We start from the raw sequence: 21,021 nt of genomic DNA, 5'->3' as shown, positions 1-21,021 counted from the left end.
ATCAATCCAGTTAGGAGAGAATAATCACTTACACACATACACAAAAGTGATCTCAGAACACTTTCCACCTAAAAGGCTTGAATACAATTCAGTCAGAACACCGGGATCTGTTATTACTTACACAGGTATAAATTCCTATGGGGTACAGAACCAACATAAGTCAGACCTAAAGCTTTTGCCATAATTAAAATCATTCTAGGTTATATAATTCCTAAATCATTAAAAATTTTGCCTCAGTGTTTCCATTTGACCCTATCCACATTCTTAGAACTAAAATGAACACCCATGAAAAGCTCACATGCAGGAGACAGGTCAACAGATGTAAAACACAACACCAAGAATGTGTGCTTCTTTGATGGCTCCAACAAATAAAGATTTAGGCATCAGTCGCATTAGGGAACAGTAGTAATTCATAAACACTTATTGATAGAATTTAAGTTTTGTTCTAAAGAGATTTCTGTGTTTGAAATTTATCACCTAACACATTTCAAGGTCCTAGAATGATGTGTGGCAAAACCAATCATGTTTTTAATATATCAGTCCACCCTTATCTTATTGCAGGATCTATCCAAGCATTTTTTTTTTTTTTATTATTTTGACTTTTTGAACTGGAGAACTCACAGAACTGGTTTTCCAGAACTTATAGTTCTTATATAAAATGGAAAATATATTACTGACCTTCATGCTTGCATCTGGTAAAAATACTGCTATACTAACAAAGAGGTTCTGATTCTGATTAGCCTAGTGAGAAGCCTGGAGAAGAGGAGGCTCAGGGGCGACCTTATCGCTCTCTACAGTTACCTTAAAGGAGGCTGTAGAGAAGTGGGGGTTGGTCTGTTCTCCTACGTGCCTGGTGACAGGACAAGGGGGAATGGGCGAAAGTTGCGACAGGGGAGTTTTAGGTTGGATGTTAGGAAGTACTTCTTTACCGAAAGGGTTATTAAGCATCGGAACGGGCTGCCCAGGGAGGTGGTGGAGTCACCATCCCTGGAGGTCTTTAAAAGACGTTTAGATGTAGAGCTTAGCGATATGGTTTAGTGGAGTACTTAGTGTTAGGTCGGAGGTTGGACTCGATGATCTTGAGGTCTCTTCCAACCTAGAAATCTGTGATACTGTGAAGACTGCACTGGTTTCATTTAAATTGCTTTAATAACCTGATTATATAAATTGGTGCAGGAGCCTTTAAAGATAAAGTAATTTCAGTATGAGTGTTTTTATTTTACCTTATGGACACCATTTTCTTCTAGATTGAGCTTTTCCACTTGAAGATGTTACTAGCACTAGCTGTTCTTCACTAACCATCAACTGGATGTTACCACACACTTTCCAACCGAAAGAACCACGTCAAAGTACCCTCTAGTCCACACCACGTAGTGATAAACAGGCTTGCTCACACCAATTCATCACTACTTAAGCTAACCTGGCTCAGTTTGCTTGAAGTTGATATGGGATTGATGGGAGTGATTTCTTCTGTTGATGGATCTGGGAGGGTAACAATCTATAGCAGAAAAAAAATGTAACAAACACACAAAGGTGGGTGGTAATAACATCATCAGCTGGCATAGCTGTTTGTGGAGTGCTCTGCCCAAATTCTGCCCATAGCCTGAGGCTGTGGACAGATATCCTCAGCTATATCTGGGTATGCTGATGAAAGAGATTTGAGATGCCTAGCCCTTTCCGTTCCAAGTTTGCTACTCCTTCAAATCTTCCAGTAAAGCTGTTCAAGTGAGTAGCTTGCTCATTTTAGTCAAAAAGATCTGAGTTTAAACAACAACAAATGCATATGGATACATAATTAGTGTGGGACAATGTAGCAGAATAAGGATTATTAACAGGCAGGCATTCCTTAATTATTTCTAATCCATTACATAAACATTTGCTACTACAGCTCAAGTATACAAATAGCTCAGCGTTATCTAAGTGATGTTCTCAAGACACTTCATACTGAACTTACTTAAATTACACGAATAAATACTTTCCCTAGACTTCTGTATTACACTGTTAAAGAACAATTTAGTGGCTCCAGCCACTGATTCGTTTAAATTCAAGCCTCTAAACAATCCAATACAGCTCAATACTTTTTATTTGGCAGAAAAACGGGACGGCTATGGAGGCAGCATGCACGTCCTGAAACAGCCAAATGTTTTGGGTGTTTTTTATTGCCTGTTTCATTGCTTCTGTACCTGACTCAGCTCAGTCTGAGCTCTAGCCACCACACCCAGATGAAGTTGTAGGGATGTTTCTTTTATTCCATGTGTGTGATATGAAAATCTGCATTAGAAACCACAGCCAGAATAATGTGAAGCATAAGAGACAGGGAAGTGTCTCAAAACTGGCTCCAGGCCCTGTGGCTGGTAAGACTGGATAACTATGATAGCTGTCATCACCTATCAAAGCTTTAACTTGAGAAAATCAAGAGACGTGTACAATGACAACTGGTATTTCATTGATGTTAAGTAGGTCAGTACTATAAGTATTGTAACTAACTAAATAGCTATATGATTTTTTTATTAAAAATAAATACTAAATTGTTATACATTATTTTTGTACTATATTGACACGTTTCCTCTTGTATTTTTCATAAACTTTCCAGTGTAACTTATATAAATATGATTATTAAAATGTGACAAGTTCTTGCTTTTGTTGTTTGTTCGTTTTCCTTCTACTTTAGTATTCAATTATAAAAGTTTACTTTTAAAAGTTTAAGTCATATGATTTTTCATGAGGTCTTTAATTGACATTTCTGCTTCCAAATAGAACCATCTTCCAACACGAATGCTGTGCAGACAGTCCCACATTCACTTATTCTAATATTTACAAAAATCTGCTCAAAGCTCACAAACTTCAAGACAAGAAACAGCAATTTCACATGTTCACATGAGTATTTGTGGAAGTGCAATCCAGTGAAATGCAATTCATAATTTCTCTGCAAAGTAATTTTTCACTACTTTGTTACATGTTGGCTTATCTTTAGATATCAAACTATGTCTAGATTATTTGATTATCTTTCAGCATGAAATCAGTGGTTATCGACTCCTGTTTACAGCAACTATAATTTCTGAAATAAAGTTTAGCTGTAAAAATACATACTGCCTTCTCTCTCTTTCTGCAGTGTTAAAAATTGCTCAAGTATGTTATTTGTTTTTATTATAGAAGAGCATAAAAGAGCAAGACTGATGATTGCAGGTCCTGTGGTTGTTGTCTTTAGGCTGACTACATCAAAAGCTTTGACGTTGGGTCCATCAGCTACATTTTCAGACTGTTTGCACACCTTCTGCACCTGTAGTGAAGAAGCTGAGGCCAAAGTTCAGACAGAATAGCCTGAGTCACACAGCTAACACACAAGTGACAGACAAAAAACTATTGAATTTATATAATAAAGTTCTATAGCTAGGCATGGGGGTGATTTGGTGTCTCATAAATACCAAGGATAAGATAAGATAAATACCTGTCAGAGCAAAGTAAAAGACAGTTAGTTTGTGCAAATCTCTTTGAGAATGCATATATATATATGCACAGATGTTTTTCTACTAAGACCATGAACAAATCACAAGAAACTGCTCTAACAATCTGAATGAAAACTTAACAGTACTGAAATAAATAACAAGACTCTCATTGAATTCAGTGGGCCCAGCGTCTCAGGTGCTGACCTTAACTTTGTGATGTATTTGGCCAAAGCAGAGTTGTAACAAAGTTTTTGTTGTTGTTTTTCAAAAGAACAGTATCGATCCTCTTCACTGATCTTCCATTCAGTAGGAAGCACAGAAGTTTCACAATGGTCAAGCGCCTCACATATTTCCACTATATAATCAATAAAAACTAACAAAACAGGTACAGCTAAATAAATTGCTATGTACTTTTACTGAAAACCCTGTCTTCAACTGTGGGTAATTAGTACCTGAAAGTACTAGCAGTAGTATTAAGAAAAAAAAAAAAACAAAGAATATTAACTTTTTAATGAATATACAATTTCTGAATTAAAGTGAAAACTTTAAACATCTTACATTATGAATAAAAGTATTTTAATGAGAAAGAAGACGACTAGTCACAAATCTGTCCATAGTTCGCAAAACAAACATTCCTAGGAGGTTCCTCCTTTTGTTTAGTAAAAACCAAACTGCAGTAACACAAGAATCATGTTTAAAAAATCACAAATCCAAAATGCCCTTGGGCTCCAGTCAATGTAGCAACACCCATTCAGGTAATTAAGCATACAGATAGTATTTTCGATGAGAGAACTGAAATGAACACTGCAAACAGTCATGCTCCCTATTTTACCATTGCTTTGCATGCTACTGAGACTCATTCCAAAGTTATTTTCCAAAACAGGCTAAACAGAATATCCAAACGTTAAAAAGAAAAAAAAATCTTTACTGAAAAAGATGAAAATATAAAGCAGAACAATAGCTGAAAGTTAATGTCTTTAAACATGTCCTTCTATATCAACATGACCAAATGCTGTTATGCTTCATACTGCTATTAGCAAGGACATTGTGAGAGAAAGATGTTTCACCACATCTCAAGAAAGACAAAGCTAGGCACCACATTTGTTTTAAAACAGCTTTCTCCTTATTTTCCCTGTAAACACATACAAAACACATTCAATAGCTAGAAATGAACAGTAAACGTTTGCCTGAGAAATAATTAAGAAGCTTTACTCGTCCACCCATTCTGTACTGAGTTTCTGCTTTAAAGGTTTTTACTTTTTTACTGAATGCCACTGCTGCCTAAGAGTGACTCTGTCATGACTACTTGGCAAAGTTTTAAAATTACAGACTATTTTTTTCAGCTCCTAAATCCAAATTAAAAAAAAAAAAAAAGCTTTATGATTCTGGTTTCAAAAACATTAGCCTTCATTTGCCATCAGATGCAAGCTTCAGACCCTTTTTGCTTCAGGTGTGACGGTATCCCTGTTTTACGGATATAACAGACAATCAACTTGTCCGAACACTCCTAAACATTTTTTAAAGCATCTAATTCACTTCATATCTGACAATAAAGTCCACAGTACTGTACAAACAAAATAGTGTAAAAACAGTTTTCATGTGGATTTGTATTACAGACACACATGGACAATTTGTGGCAAAGTCCTAATTGTTTTTGCCATGTCTGCTGCACTTCAGTGGTAGGAAGAAGAATGAAAAAAACAAGTACTTTCCTTCTACCTGCTCACCTCAGCTGTGCCATGAATCTCATTTTCTGAAAGTCACGTGGATTCAGTTGCCCATGACAGACTACTATATAAGCTTATTTTTTAAAAGTTATCATTGCCTTCTGATTTTCTTTTGTTTCCTTTGTAAGGGTGAGGGAAGGGATCCTGTTTCTAACAAGCCCCAACCAGTGCAGCTACGTGTGCTACCAGATCTCTGGCTGACGAGATTTGCCCAAACATCTAGTCTGCCCCTTAATGAGCAATGAGCTCTCTACTACCTTACAACACATTCTCATCCTGCCACTCTACAATTCCACCATCATTTCATGCCATTTTTCTGTAGTATCTGAGCACTGAAGTGGTAAAGCTTAAAACAGTTTTTGTGATTTTTAGCTTTATAATTTTTGTTAAATATAATTATTTATATATTACTTATATATTTATATGACCAGCCTGCAGTATCCTCACTTAGGTGGAGTACTACTTGATGGCCTTGGAAAAACTTTTGACTGCATGAGACTATCTGCATGGTACCTAAAAGAACATTAATAAGACTATAAAGCCAGGACAAAATTGGACTTGAAAGAAAACAAGTTCAGAAGCTAAACATTTTGGTATTTTAGGTGTTCTTTGGATTCAAATTCTGAGAGCAGAAGATGCCCTTTGGCTGCAGTGCAATACACAAATTGAGAGTGGTCTACTTCTCAAATTAGATATATTCAAAACTCACAACAAATTGAAAATATATCATTTATTTTGTTCCCAAATTAAAAAAACATTTTCATTCTCAAACTAAAATTCTATCCCAAATCTGGTATAGGTTCAGTACTTCAATATAAAAAAAAAAAAAAAGTAAAATTCGAAAGCCATCTCTTACACTGCTCATCTCTTACAAGCTGCAGGTCCCAAGCACTGACACTACTGAAGTGTATGTCTCACACCTGATTGCCTTTCATGTCTAAAAGGCACAAGTTGTGACTGAAGCTCTTCCCCTGACTGGGTTTTATACTACAGCCCAGCACTTGATTCTACTGTCTCTGTGTGTTTAAAATTCAGCTTTTCTCATATTTGGACACATCGATGTTTCATCTGGCTAGCACCTGCTTTTTCTTAGTTTCTAGGACCTTAATTATGCTTTAGACTTTTAACCATTTAAAAAATTCAGTTGAAATGAAACAAAATTTCAGATGTTAAAAGTAATTATTAGACTTAAGGGTACACAGGGAAAACTACCTATATTTTTTTTTCTCCACACCTATCAGGCTGCTTTGAATTCAGTACTGTTCATGCTAATATTGTGCACAGACAAAAGAACTGAACCAGTCTTTGGCAATACCAGACACACACAGCACTTCAAATTGAGTGGCTTATCACTGAGAAAAAGGCTTATCTAAGCTTATCCTTGGCCAATTACATGGAGTTAATGGAATTAATGTTTCACGCAACTACATATTTCTTGTTTTCAGAAACGAAATGATAAACAATTGGACTCTTAAGAAGAATTAGATTGACACTTCAGAGCACCACTTAGGCTAGTTGCCAACCCATGGTATATCTGGTAAATGGAAAATGCTCTCTTTAATCACAAAGGATTTTCACAGAGAGTCCTTGTAGTTAAATTTTTCTGAAATTTTTCAATATAAAAGGTGAAGGAGGGAAGAAAAGTAACAGTTACTTCTACCATACCCTACCTGAAGACACTTCCAGAAATGTGTGATGTTATTTCTGTATCAAAACATGTAAATAAAGTAACCTGAAGGGAAAATTTGCATTTTACAACTTTACATTTTATATTTTTAAAATGATGTATCTATTCCATTCATAACTATAGAAGTCAATTTCATACAAAATTAAATTCATCAGTGACAAACAACCAAAATCTGAAAATATAAACAAGTAGAATCTCATGCCTGCTTTAAAAAGATATTTTGAATGTATAATGACAAAGTATAAAATAGGGTAGTGTTCAAAAAATATGAATAGCAAATATTTACAGTTCTCTGACAGCAAGACACTGAAAAAGCCAAATGTAAACAACCTACTGAATTAAAAACAACAACAACACACCTGTCATGAATTTACAAGGTAAGAAAAGTCAATCAGTATACTGAGCCAATACAACGTTATTTCCCTCACTGAGCAAAGATGCTCAAAAAGAAAACACAGTGTGTTGGCCAAAGGAGGATCATCTGCAGCAGGAGTAAAACTGGCCTTCAAGAGCTAGGGCACAGGAAAACCATCTGAAAGGAGAATGGACTTGCTAAGCCTGGTCTGAAACGGTTAGAGTTCATTTCCTGAGAATCCCATAAAAATTCCTGACAATTCAATAGCAAATCATTCTCTTGCTTGCCCACCTTAAATAACAAAACTTTATTTCACAACGTTGTGTTGAAAATGAATTTGTTAAATCTTAAAAGTTTTTAGAGGTTACTGTGAGAACAGAGGGAGAATAATATCCAAAGGCTGAAGAGGTTCTATGCACTCTTTTAACAAGCAGAGCAAAGCTTGCCCAAAGGAAGTCTCTAACAAGGAAGGATACAATTTTATTTTATTTTTTCCCCCCACAAAAAAGGAAACTAGACTAGACAGGACTAGAGTAGACTACAGAACAGTTCAGTTGAAAGGGACCCTCAAAGATCATCAGGTCCAACTGCTGGGCCACTTCAGAGCTAACTAAAAAAATAAAAGCACATATGAAAGCACAACTTCTCATATTCAAAAAAAGAGACGGAGGAATTCACAGCTGAGTTGTAGAATACTCATTGCAAGTAAATCTCTCTCCATTGCTATTATAACATCTTAAGCCTTGTGAATACATTTTCACAATATAAAATGCATAGAATTAATTACCTGGCACCACTTAGAGGCAGAGAACGGGGAGGGTACTGGCTTTGTTCCAGGGCTCTTTTGGCCTGAGAAGTGAGCTGAGTACTCAAGTATCAAAATATGACAGTGTCTGATACAGCCATTAGCATAGTTCATTTGAATATAAATAAAAAGATTTATACTAGGTAAAGATGTGATTTAGAATCACTTCCAAAACACATTAAGTTCATGTCTGTACTTCTCTCTTTTTTTTTTAATGTATCACATCACAAAAATTTGTATATATTTCCACTGTCATGTTCTAGTGCGCTTTTTTTTTTCAGCTAATAAAATATTCTTGGATGATCAAAATTTTGTTATCAGATATACCAGTATGAATTCAGAGTGAGTGATCAATTAATTATGATGATTTCTGAGATTTTCATCAAACTACTGTCAAATGAGCAATGACTGTACTCATTACTACTACAAAAATTCCAGGATAGTACTATCTTTTTAAATTTTTACAATGCAAGGCCATGATCGTAACCAACTGAAACATTCATTTTACTGTCAACTTTCATATATTGTAGCTTCTAATAAGAAAAATACTCTGACTTTTCACTCAGTAGATAAAGAATCTCAGAGAGAAACCATTTCAAAACCATAATGTTTATTTTACACTTCTGTAGCTAAAATTAAGTTTTTTTTGCCTCTTGATAGTTTTAAAAATCATTTTACACTTTGTACACTTTTTTTTAAACAAAATAAATGTGGTTTTGAGACTCCAATAGAACATGAATATACTTTTGTTCATAAACAAACATCTTGACACACTGTGTGTCATAATAGAACTGCTGCATCCATACTATATATAATTTGAAATGTGTGACTAAAATTATAGCAAAAATATGAACTATAAAGAAGGTGAAGGAGTTATTTCTAGAAATCCACATTCTTTTGATTCAAATATTTTTAAAATTAAATCATTGTTAAAATTGTGTTTTCCTCTCCCACATAAAATATATCCCTCGTGTTCCAAAACTAAATGTCAGGCACTGTTTCTTTCAGTCTATAACGATAGCATTGTAAAATGTATCCTAAAAAGAATATTGCATAGCAAGTTGTGACAACAGACTCTGTAGAAAACAAATGATAAAAAATGTGTATTTTACAAAGACCATTGAATCTGCAAGATTCAACTTTACCAGCCTTTTGATTGTCAACGTCAGTTGCAAGTGGAAAAATAAAATAATCTAATTATCCAGAGCTATAATTCCTTTACCAGATCAAAGCTCTAGTCTGTGGCAGATACTTTCTGTGGCAGAAGGTATCATAGAGTTATTGTATAATCAAGTCATTTTTAATTCCTGCTCTGCTCAAGCATCAGAAAGCAGGAATAAAGACCTGGAAAGCAGTTGGTGTCATAACTTGGACTCCTAAAGAATACTCCTGAGAGCTAAATCCAGTTTTCCTCTGGCTGAATACAAGAGCCAAGAAACTCAGTTATACCTGAGTAACCCCCACTGCTGAGCTAGATGCAAACTCCTATGCTCACAAAGCCAAATCAAGCTGTTAGCTATAAGGTTTGTGCAAAATAGAAATGTTTATCCATTCGTTTCAGCTTTGCTGAATTCTAACAAAGGTACACTCAACAGATTTTAACAGAGAACATGAGGAAATTCAGTATATCTATTTTCAGAAAGGCTTATAAATTATTTTTTTCCAAATGGGGAAGGAGGCCTATGTTGTGAATTTTCGCCTTGTGTTAGCCATTTCCACACTGAGTGATGGCTATTCTACCTCCAAGGACAGGTCTACCCATGAGCGCAGTCCAGAGGACAGGCTCTGCCTTCTACCAGCTACTGATTACATGACCTCTGCAGTGCTCCCCCACTTGAAAAGAAACATGCAAACAAGGTATTTGTCGAGGGTCTGGTATATAATGATACCAGATAAATTATGCTGGCATTTGAACAAAAGAGTCAGAAAGGAACATCTGTTTTTAAATTAGAAATATATATAGGCCTGGCAAATAAACAAAAATTTGCTCTCCACGCCCAAACAGAAGAATGATGCTGACGAACAACTGAAAATTACATTACTTTTAAATAACACCATAAACTGCCATTAAAATATCATGCAGCTGCAGTTAACAGAACTTGCTAATTACTTAAAACACAACACTAAGAAAACCCACAAACCTTTTTTACATTTTTATGTGAAAAGGAATAATTCCGGATTCCTTTTAAGGCTGCTTATTTTCAGAAAAGAAGAAAGTAACTAAAAAAAGTTAGAATGAGTCACATCCTTCTGTACTGTTTCCACACACAACACGTGTGTCCAGACTCAGAGGTTATCTATACATACAGCCTATATGAGTATGACATTTAAAGCCAAATCAGAAAGTACATATATATATATATATATATAAAGGTTTATAACAATACTCCGATAAACCAAGCTTGCTTTCTTTTAAACGTTAATGGTATCACAATTATCATAATTTTATTTCACAGTTGTGGGATCTTAAACTTCCCTGTGACAGAAATCTTCAACAGCTTAATTTTTTTAAACAAAATGCAAATTATTTGTCATGGCTTTCAATAATTTTGCATCATCTTGCAACAACTCTAAATGGCAAGTATATAAAAGTTTTCTTTAAAAGAAAAATTTTACCAATAAGAATGAAAAATGATTTTGGAGATTTTATTCCTGTCATATAGAATGGCTGGCCTGAAACATGGCTCATAACATCACTGGAAACAAAACACATTACGCAGTCTTCAGCTTGGGGCGTCAGAGGCCAAAGTGATATAAAGAGTAAAGTATGACAGCTTTAATAACACATCAGTGCTATTAATATTCACTTATGTGAGTAGATTTTTCTCCTCTGAACAGTCCCACTATAGCAAATAGAATTGTGCCAGTAAAAGATAGTGACATGAGCAACATTTTCTGTGAGTGAAGCACCAGGCCTGATGCTTTTACAATGTCATTAACAATGTTAAGAGACCAGAGTAATCATGAGCTATCTGAGATCTAGAGCATCAAAAGCAAGCACCAAAAAAAGTGTATAAACACTGATCAGTAACTGACACAAATGGACAATAGAGTATTAACTCGTAATTGAAAGAGACTTAAAATACGCTGCACTTTTGTACTATTAAATATAATAAATTAATCCATGGATGCTAGTCATCCACAGAAAGGTTATACTTTCCTTATTAAGCATTATCTCCTATCTTAAAATTTCAAAAAAAATATTTTAGCTTAATATTTTTTCCATGCATACTATAAACTACATTCCAGTAAAACTGTATCCATAATCTGTGTCAAATCTTCTTAAGTATCAACCTTTCATATTCATTCTGCAAAGATATTACAGTTTTCTTTCTACAGGATTTTTGAGATGATAGACAAGATTAATGCTAGTTTAAAGCAAATCTTATCTACTGATCACAAGGAATTGTTTAGACAGTTACGAACAGAAACAAATACACTTCTTTTAAACTTTCAGACCTACCTACATCTTTAGCCACAGTAGGGTATGAAAAAAATCAAGCTTTAGACCATTGAACAGTCACACACAGTTTCTCATTGTTCATTGCATAGGTAAAAAACATTTTCACATGGTTCACAAACACACCTGTTAAGAAACATACAGCTCCATGCAGTTTAAAATAATACAAATTAGACTGCAATTCGAAAGATAGAAAAGAGAGTTTCTCACCCCTCAAAATAAAACTGGAACTTTGGTTTATAGGAACGGCTATGCCCATATACCCTCCTCATCATCCTGTGTGCCAGACATTAGGAGATGCACAGAGAAGATGTTAGCATTGGAATGAAAAAAGAAAAGGTTAGTTACTTTGGTGAATATAAAATACACCATTCTTGCCTGTTAAAAACATGATTTTTTTTTTTAATGTAAGCCAGTGAAAGCAAATGAACAAGTTTGCGTTACATACACAAAAATCTGCATCTATAGCAACCGAAAACCAACGATGACGTAAATATTTTTCCCACCCAGTTAAAACAGTGTGTAGGAAGTAGATTATAAGATTAAATATTAAAAGATTATTTTTTTAATTGCATGCAATCCAAACCAACACTGGCAGCAGAAATAGATTAAACCTTATAAGTAAACAAAGAAGTAATTACTATAATCAAATTGTCTTACATTTTCTTAGGTTAAATGACAAAGATACTGCTGAAGAATCAGAAAAATCTGTTGTTAGTGAAGTAAACTTTTCTAATATGCTATCAATTAAATCTATCTTTTAAGTGAACCTTAAACACTACACATTGTCAGATTCTGTCCTTTATTCCATTTTTGAATCATTAAGATCACTTATTTGTTTGCAATTTTTATGTTAAATAACATTAATGGCAATACAAAAATCATAACAATTTTATGAAATTGTTTTTTAAAAGGGATTCTATTACTGTAGATATGCTCAAGGGAGAAGGGCATTTTTTAAATTCATTGTAAACTTGAAGTTAAAAAGAACAAAATGAAAAACGTGAACTAAATCAAGAGAATGAAATGTCCTTCGCTGGGTATGTTTACTGAAGATTACGTTTTTTATAATGATGCTTTATCTATGTACACACAGATGTCAATGCATATAACTATATAATTCTAGTGTGCCAAATTCTGATGCGATATCAAGCTTCTAGAACAGAGGTGCACAGCATGTTTTTCATTTAACTCAGCAGCTCAAAATCAAATAAAACTTTTCATTTTAGATATCCTCAGAAATCACTCGTTAATATTTTAGAAACAAAAAATTACATTCTGTAGTTTCAAAACTTTGAGAGCTAGCTGGTGTAACATATTGCTGGCACTTAATTAAATCTAAAAACTAAATAAAATGAGTAGTAATTAATTATGATTGAAACAGACAGGAATTTTAGCTTGAAAATATACACTGCCAGTATCACTACTGTTCCTAGTCCATTCTTGGAATAAAAAAGAGCTCCCAGATGTCAACTGTTATTAAAAACCAGATGTTAAGATAGATGTCTTGCATATTGCTGAATTAAGTAAAGAAATGTGACAGTCCACTATAAACTTAGCTATCATTTAACATGGAAGAAATGTGGGTAAAGTTTTTACAGTTAACTTTGAACACATCTTAGTTATATGGTCTGCACACTACAACACAAAGCAAAGACACAGCAAACCCTGAATATTCTAACTTATTTTTGAAAAAAAAGGGACAGATTGTGATAAACTTCCAATGAGCTGGATTTGCCTCACTGAAAATATGAGTCCTTCCTCCTGAATTCTGCAGGACTTACTGTTATTCAGACCTACTAATGTTAATTGAATTGACTTTGAGGTTCACAGGGGTTTTGCCAGAGTAAAGGTTGAACAAAGACTGAAGGATTTCTTTTCCACTGAGCAGTTTGATCCTATTTCACTAACAAAATGCATTAGGTTAATCTTTGGTGATACCTTTAAAAATAGCAGGAATCAACAAAAATGGGCAACTCAGTATGTTTCCAAATGAGCCCTTCTAACTATGTTCATCCCTTTTGCTGTTTACTGTATTACAATTCTTCAAATAGCCAAATATTCATTTTCACTTCAGTTATCTGTGTGATCTCTCTTTTTGCCAGGGTTTTAGAAAAGTTGACAATTCAAGCCTTGTCAAATACTTTTAGAGTACTACATGAAATTACAGACAATATAGAATTTGACATTGATCCTCATGTACAATAAGGAATAAATTAAAAGCTAGAATGCAGTTAATGTTCATCAATGTTGTTTTATTGAGTACTGGTCCTGTCAAAATAACTTTCTACCTTCTTTAATTACTCAAAGAGTATTTTTGATAAGGTACGTGCTTTGAAATAATATGTTGAGATTTCTGTAAAGCATTTGATTATTTTCCCCAAGATATTGTGTCAATAAAATTAGCTCTATATAGAATGAGTGTCAGTGGAGAAGGAAGGGGACCTGCAGATACCTATTCTCATCCCAAATTTATTTCTTTCAGAACCCCTGATCTGATACAGAAAAGCATAAAGTTCTTTTCTCTAGCAGGAAAAAAAAAAAAAAAAAGAGACCCATAGGACACAGACTGGAAATGTGGTACATATTTTTCAATAGCACATCAGTTCTGGATCATGAAGCTTTTATATCAAGACTGAGATAATTTATAAAAGACATGATTAGCAGTATTCAAAATAATTCCCCCCAAATTACAGATTTAATGATGAAATTATTGAGTGGTCAGGTCCAGATTATGATCATGACACACTTCATCTTTAATATATACAATTAACAAAAATAATCTTCCATCTTTTTTTTCACACATCTGTTTTAGTGAGAATTTCTGCACCCTGATCTTATTCTGTACACAAACAGCTTATTACAAATGTTACAATTTTAGTGATTCATAAATTCATTAAAAAAAATTAAACACTGTGATCTGTTTTGACGGACAACCAAACAGAAAAAACAAACACTCGCTTGATTTAAAATTCTTAATACTAAATGCAACCCAAGACCAACCTCAACATAGTGTCAGGTTTTAAAAACTTTTATCTACGTAACATTCTGACTTGATTTATACCTACCCCTGAAAACTTGCTCTCACCTCATTTTCAATTTCACATCCTAATTATTTATAGATGACAAATTTTAAGACTTCCACTAACCTAAGCAGATGTCACCAACCTATCATCCCCATCAATAAAGTCTACCCTTTCATAGTCATGTGCTTTATTACCTAACACGTCATCTTGTGTAGTTAATTATGTCACATATTGGTGCCATGTAATGCACTGACCTAAAAATACTCAATGCTTGATTATAGTTGAGGTAAAAAATAAAACTCCTACAGCTATCAGAGAATGTCAGCTTTCATTTTCATTAAAAAAAAAAAAAAAGAGTAAAGCAGAGCACCATAATTTCATGGTATATGCCGTCACTTTTTTAATATAACAGAAGCTAGAATGCACAAATATAAAATCTTCATGGAATATTAAACAAACTCTTTGATCACTTACTACTGCTATTATGCAGAGAGGTTGTTCTCAAGCCTGCACTACTTCCTTCCAGTGCATTGGATGGAAGTTATAAGACTCAACTATCCTTATCATTCTTCTGTCTGTTACATTTTCAGGAGTGGATATTCAATGGTGTAAACCATCTTAGTGCTACAGACTTTACAGATTTTTCTATACGGACATACAAAAGTACCTAAAGGCTCTGGATAAAAGGCACATAAGAAGTAAGATTGTAGTATTCACTGTTTTAATAAACAATCTATTATATCAAGAAGCTAAGGTTTGGTACCTCAGAAGAAACAGATAATGAAGGAGAATAAAAAATTCTTCACTGATGTTCTGAAACAAATTATATTTATTAACTATTTTTGCAGTCCTGATGCACTGTGAAGCAAAATAAAAGCTGCAGTTATGCCTTATCATTTATTAATATTGGATCAGAGGTTTCCAGCAGAATGCTTAGTCTTCCATATCAGTGTGTATCCTACAGAATCATTAATCTATGGCTATTTCAAACAATAAACTATAATCAAGCATTTTTTGATTAATGTTTGTGTACATTAGCTGCTTTTTAAACTTGGATCTTTCATTGGTTTATAGGGTCAAGAATAGCAGCTCAATGTCAGAAACTGGAAAGCAAAATCTGAATTAAAGACATTCAAAAAGGGAAGAAAGTCAAGAAATACCATTTGAATTGATAATTATTGTAAAATTATTATGAATTCAAACTATTTATTATATTGATTGCCTTGTATTTTTAGAAATGACATGCAAGTCTTTAATTTAGACTTAATTTAGACTCTCAAATACTATGAAAACCACTGCAAATGGACTATTTATTGATTATTAATTCACTGATTTTGTGCCATCCTTTTGCTAGTCTTTTCTGTGTGCTACTTATCGTATTTGCTCAGCATCTTAAAAAGAAACATCTCCTGTCACTAAATAGGATTTACTGTTCTTATCCAATTGCTACAAAACATAACATCAAAAATTCAACTGCCTTCAAAATAGCAAGATGAAGAACTTAGAGAACAGTGCTTTGAAAACACTATACCAAGGTGTTGAAAACTTGTGTAAAGATGTCTTTTGTTTTAATACAGAAGTGTAGCTCAACACAAGCTTTGCAGGTATATTTCTCAGCTTCCAGTTCTTTATGGTGCATCAGTTTCAGTAGTAAATTTGCCACACTGGCCTTCAGATAAAATGGGCTACATTACATAGCAGGTTAGAAACAAAGGATAACTGTAATTACCATCTACATGATAATTAGATCATGTAGATTAGATCATGTAGATAACAAATTGTAATATATCAGATGCCAGAAATTATATGCCTATTCATAACTACTCTGCACGTAGCATACCCTTTATTACCAGTGAATGCAAAACAGTTGCAACAAGTTATATTTAGTGTTGTGTTGCAATAACAACAGATCTACAGAGAAATACAACTGGTACTGAAAAGTGGTATCTCTACAATATATGTATCTTGGGGGGTATTCTGAATTAATTTTGCTCCAAGACTGAATTCCCATTAGCACTGAACTGTGGTGGGTGACCTCCTGAAATGCATCTTTCAGATGAACTTCTTCAAAAAAGAATTCAGGGTGTCCACTCCAAAACTGCTTCTGGTTACAAACCACAGTGCAGTAAGTAGGAATAATCAAGAGATTTCCTCAAAATATGTAATCTTGATCATAACTAGAACTCTAATGTATACGTACTCCAAGACTGCAAAATTCTGTATTACTATGAGGCCCACTGGTATATAAAATTTGGTTATCTGATGTGAAGAAGACAGTGAATTTGACTCAAGAAGCAGATAGAAAATACATCAATGAAACTGAAGTACTGCATACCCCCTCACATTTATGGCATTCAAATATATTTATAAAATCAATTCTTTAAATTAAAAAAAAAATCAAAAATCCTAATCTCCTTTTATACAAAAACTTTTGCAACACAGGCAACATTTAAAACTTTATGAGTTAAGCTTTGCTGGCTCTCTTCCCACAAACAGAAGACCCTTCCTGACAAGGCTCATCACATTTCCCTTTCATGTGCCGGCATGCTAAGAATTAATGTCTTAACTTGAGTTAAATAAATCCAGTGATAACCTGCTCATCTCTTGAACTAACTTTCTGATGATAGATTTACCCTACTCTTCTTATTATCTGTGGCTATTAATGGGTCATTAAACATGTAACTGCTGGCTCTGGACTGTGAAACTGTCCTACTTACAGCAAACAATTACATTTCCAAACTTTAATTTCCATTTGTGACACAGAAATCTACCTGCTAAGTAATAATATTTCTTTCAATTCAAGAACTTACCCTAAAATCAGAATCTTTTAGAGCTTAGAGAGACTTTTATGCGGTACTCAATTTCTTGGAAACATAACAGGAGCAAACACAGCTGAGGACTAATCTCACAAACTCTCCATGCATGAAACAACTGACTACAGAAAAGTTTTATGCATGAATGATTTGAAGCAGTGAGCCTGTAAGTGGAAAGGAGAAAGCCTAACAGTGGATTCATTCAAATGAATGGGCAGAATTTTTGAAGCTCTGTATTTTGTTTCATTTTTATATTCAGACAGTTGAATAAATATTAAAAATGGCTTCAGTAATATGGATTTATGTCACAGGTCTATTTTCAAACCTAACCATAACAGAAGTGGTCACAACTGCATCATCCTGGTCACTGGTGCATCATCTAGTTATGAGAATGACAATAAAGCCCATCTCACCATTTGTTCCAATTGTATATAGTTAGGTTACAGTCAAACATAAATACTGGTGATGCAGGTAGGCAGAAGGTGGTTTCTTTACAACACCCAGACTAGCATTAACATGAATAAGATGTTTCACCAGATACTCATACATTTTAAAGCTTTATCACTAGATGAAGCAGAAACCCAATGCTTCTTACAAGAAGTGGTCCGTGAAATCAGATTTGTGATGCAAAAATTTATGGTCCCCTTTGTAGTGAAAGCCTGTGACATGTTATCTCACTTAAGTAACCAGTGCCAGATATGCAACTTTTGTTATCGAGTTACTGTCTCCCAGAAATGCATTTTTGGCTCTCTCATCTGGTCTAAAGACCTATTTTAGACTATGATGGTGGCAGCTAATTTTTCTAGTAAGAAATATAAGATAAATGTAAACCTCTATATAAGTGTTGTATATTCTAACACACACATTCAGGGGAAGTGAGGGGGAGAGGTTTCTACAGCTAAACATGATCTCAAAAAATTCTTCCATATGTGGAAAAGACTGCAAAGTTAACATATAAATATAGATATATATATAAATATACACACTGAGCAGTATGTATACATTATATCACATTCACTAAACCTCAAAACATAAAATAAATTCATTTCTGTAAGCAAAGGAGAGGTATGACTTTTCAATGTACAAAATCCATCTCCTGGAGGTATCATAGACAGCAAAACCTGCATTCTACTTGTTACTTTTAATACTACTCCAGTTTAGCTGGCCTCTTAGTCAAATTATGAATTTAATATGATTAAAAGGTATTTGAAAAACCATCTGGATACAATGTAATCACAATTAAGAGGTAAAAATAACAAAAGCATTCACAAATATTACACATTTCTATTGGCTTTTATACAAATAACATAAGAAACTGAACACATTTGTTACTGTAAATAGTAATATACCAAAACTAAGAACTAGAGAAGCCCTGAAAGACAAATTTCAACTTGGAGCAGACTCATATTTCAAGGCTCTTTCTTTTTCTCCATCACAGGTATGATGCAATCTACAAAGAAATTTATGTCTGAAACCACTCTCATTATCCTTATAATCTGGGCTGCAAGTTTCTATGGAAAAACACTTTGGTTTTCTTTTTAGGTTAAAGTAGATAGAAATAGCTTGCTAGACATCAGAGGCAAAAATCTTGTATCTATCGAAATGAGCATATGATAAGACTTATTGGTTCTGGGAAATTCTAAACAAAAACAACATCCTCATTAGAAGAAACGCATTTGCCATTTAGGAACGTGTTTATAATAAACAATATAGCTATGATAACTGCATACAATTTAATAGGAGAACTGACTTTTTAAGTGTGACCAGGATATAAATAGGATTTTATTACATTCACTTCAACATGTCTCAGCACTCTGTGATGTGAATCACAAGTTCTTTGTTCCAGAGGGAGAATATGCATAGCAAAGATGAAAAATTAGAGGAAATACTTAAAAATGTGAAAGTATTTATGTGACTAATTTGCACAGCGCTTCTTAGATCTGTAAGCAGTAATTAATTCAGCACGATGCTAGTTATTTAGAGTGGATATGCCTGGGATTGTTTATATTGAATGTACCGACAAGCAAACCTTGCCCTGCCCAGATTCCTAAATTAAATAAATCCATGTGACTCCAATGAGCTTAGTGCAGGCTCAGCACTGTACTAACGCAATTGCGTGCTTCCTTGCAGCTTGAGGCACCAGCAGAACAAGCTCATGTACATTTAGTGAACAGACAAGAGCAAGCCCACACCTGCCCAAATACAATGTGTAAACATACAGGATAAAGAAACACAGATATTAAACAAAATCTGGGTCAGGGAAGGAGCCAGTAATTCTGATTTACTGCATTAAACAGCTATATCATATCACTTCTTTTATACACTAAAACACTGGTACTTTAGGGTTTTCCGCTTAGTTTTGTTTCTTTCCCGAACAACTGAAAGACAAAGTTTTGATGTTGCAGAAACGTCCCTAATATGATAATTCAGTTTTCCATACACACTGAACTTCTGCTGAGATTGGACTTTCTATTCATGGTCTAAGGAAATGTGAATAATTTCACAGTTTTCAAACAATCATGGTCATTTGAATAAGCTAAAATAACCTAAATAACCTTTTGTTGTTGTTATGTTTGATCACCTTCTAAAGTTGTGGGCTTTTTGTTTTGTTTTGTTTTGTTTTTGTTTTAAAGACAAATCCCAGTTTCAGTATTCCTGGGGCGTATTCAGGAGTTTAAGGTTGGCAACATTCCAGTATTGCCACAGAATATAAGGCATTGTGCTAATAGCCAGGGCTGCCAAAATAAACAAAGTAGCATGTACTCTTTTCCCCTAAAATTATATATGGATCAATACAGTGATTTGCCAGTCAGGATCCAGACACTAAAATAACAATCATTATTCGACTGTCCTATGGCTCTGATTTCAAAGTCATCCACCTCAAACAAAAACTCATCTGAACTGTACTGTGTTTTTCACATTTCTTCTTTCAGCAACTTCAAGAATATTTAGCAGTTCCAGCTGATGAGCTGTTTCCAAGATCAGTCACCACTTCACAAATCAATAAACACTGTCTAACAGCACATGGTCTTCTAAAACTTGCAAAAAGAAGTCGTACAGTACTATTTTATAACAGTTAGACTGTTAAGTTTCATGCATCACTGCATTCAATTTCTTTTCTCAAATTAACGAGAAAAGATTTTTAAAACTATGTGGATCTAATACTAAGACAGATATCAGATAGACAGTTCTTTAAAAACAAGTTGACTTCCTTACTGGAGAATGTTATTAACAGAAACTTCATGGATACGCACTGCCACATCAATGTCTTAGTGAGGAGGACTTTTCCTTTTGATAAAAGGATAGTTCGGAAACCTTGAACTATATTTTTGGCCGCTTTGCTGAGATTTCAGAAAAACAGAATAATGGAAATTATGATTGTGAGTTTGTAATTATCTACTTCTAACCACCACTGCCTTGTAGAAGTGCCATCAAAAATGTTTTTGATAGGAACACAATCTCTGTGCAGCCAGACTGGATTAAAAAGATGTAAAAGGACAGGCTACATGCATACACCACCACGTGACATTCCATCCTCAATTACAGCTTTTAAGAACAGGGCCAACTTTCTGGAAAGCAGACAGATCTTACAGTTTTATAGCACAGCTTATGATATTGATACTTTCTCAAAATCTAAATCCTTTTTATGACAATATCATCTGTCATCATAAAACAAAATTAAAATAAATTTGTAGCCTTGGT

At 34.1% G+C, this 21,021-nt stretch overlaps 1 protein-coding gene across 21 annotated transcripts in view; it reads right to left on the bottom strand.

Moving 5' to 3' along the window:
* Positions 1-21,021, bottom strand: part of ERC2 (ELKS/RAB6-interacting/CAST family member 2) — a 523,782-nt gene that overhangs the window by 106,256 nt on the left and 396,505 nt on the right. For 2 of the 21 annotated variants that reach the window (XR_010834045.1, XM_048047565.2), the window contains exon 20: positions 11,691-11,756. The exons of the other annotated variants lie outside the window; for them this stretch is intronic. Coding sequence is in view for 1 of the 2 variants with exons in the window: in XM_048047565.2 (XP_047903522.1) it covers positions 11,730-11,756 (27 nt within the window). In the remaining variant the exon portion in view is untranslated. The remainder of the gene's footprint in view (positions 1-11,690; positions 11,757-21,021) is intronic. 21 annotated transcript variants of the gene reach the window in all.

This window comes from Anser cygnoides, chromosome 10, assembly GCF_040182565.1.
Source record: "Anser cygnoides isolate HZ-2024a breed goose chromosome 10, Taihu_goose_T2T_genome, whole genome shotgun sequence".
In the NCBI taxonomy this organism is placed as follows: Eukaryota; Metazoa; Chordata; class Aves; order Anseriformes; family Anatidae; genus Anser; species Anser cygnoides.
Note: the sequence above shows the minus strand (reverse complement) of the source record. Positions and strands in the feature narration are given on the sequence as shown.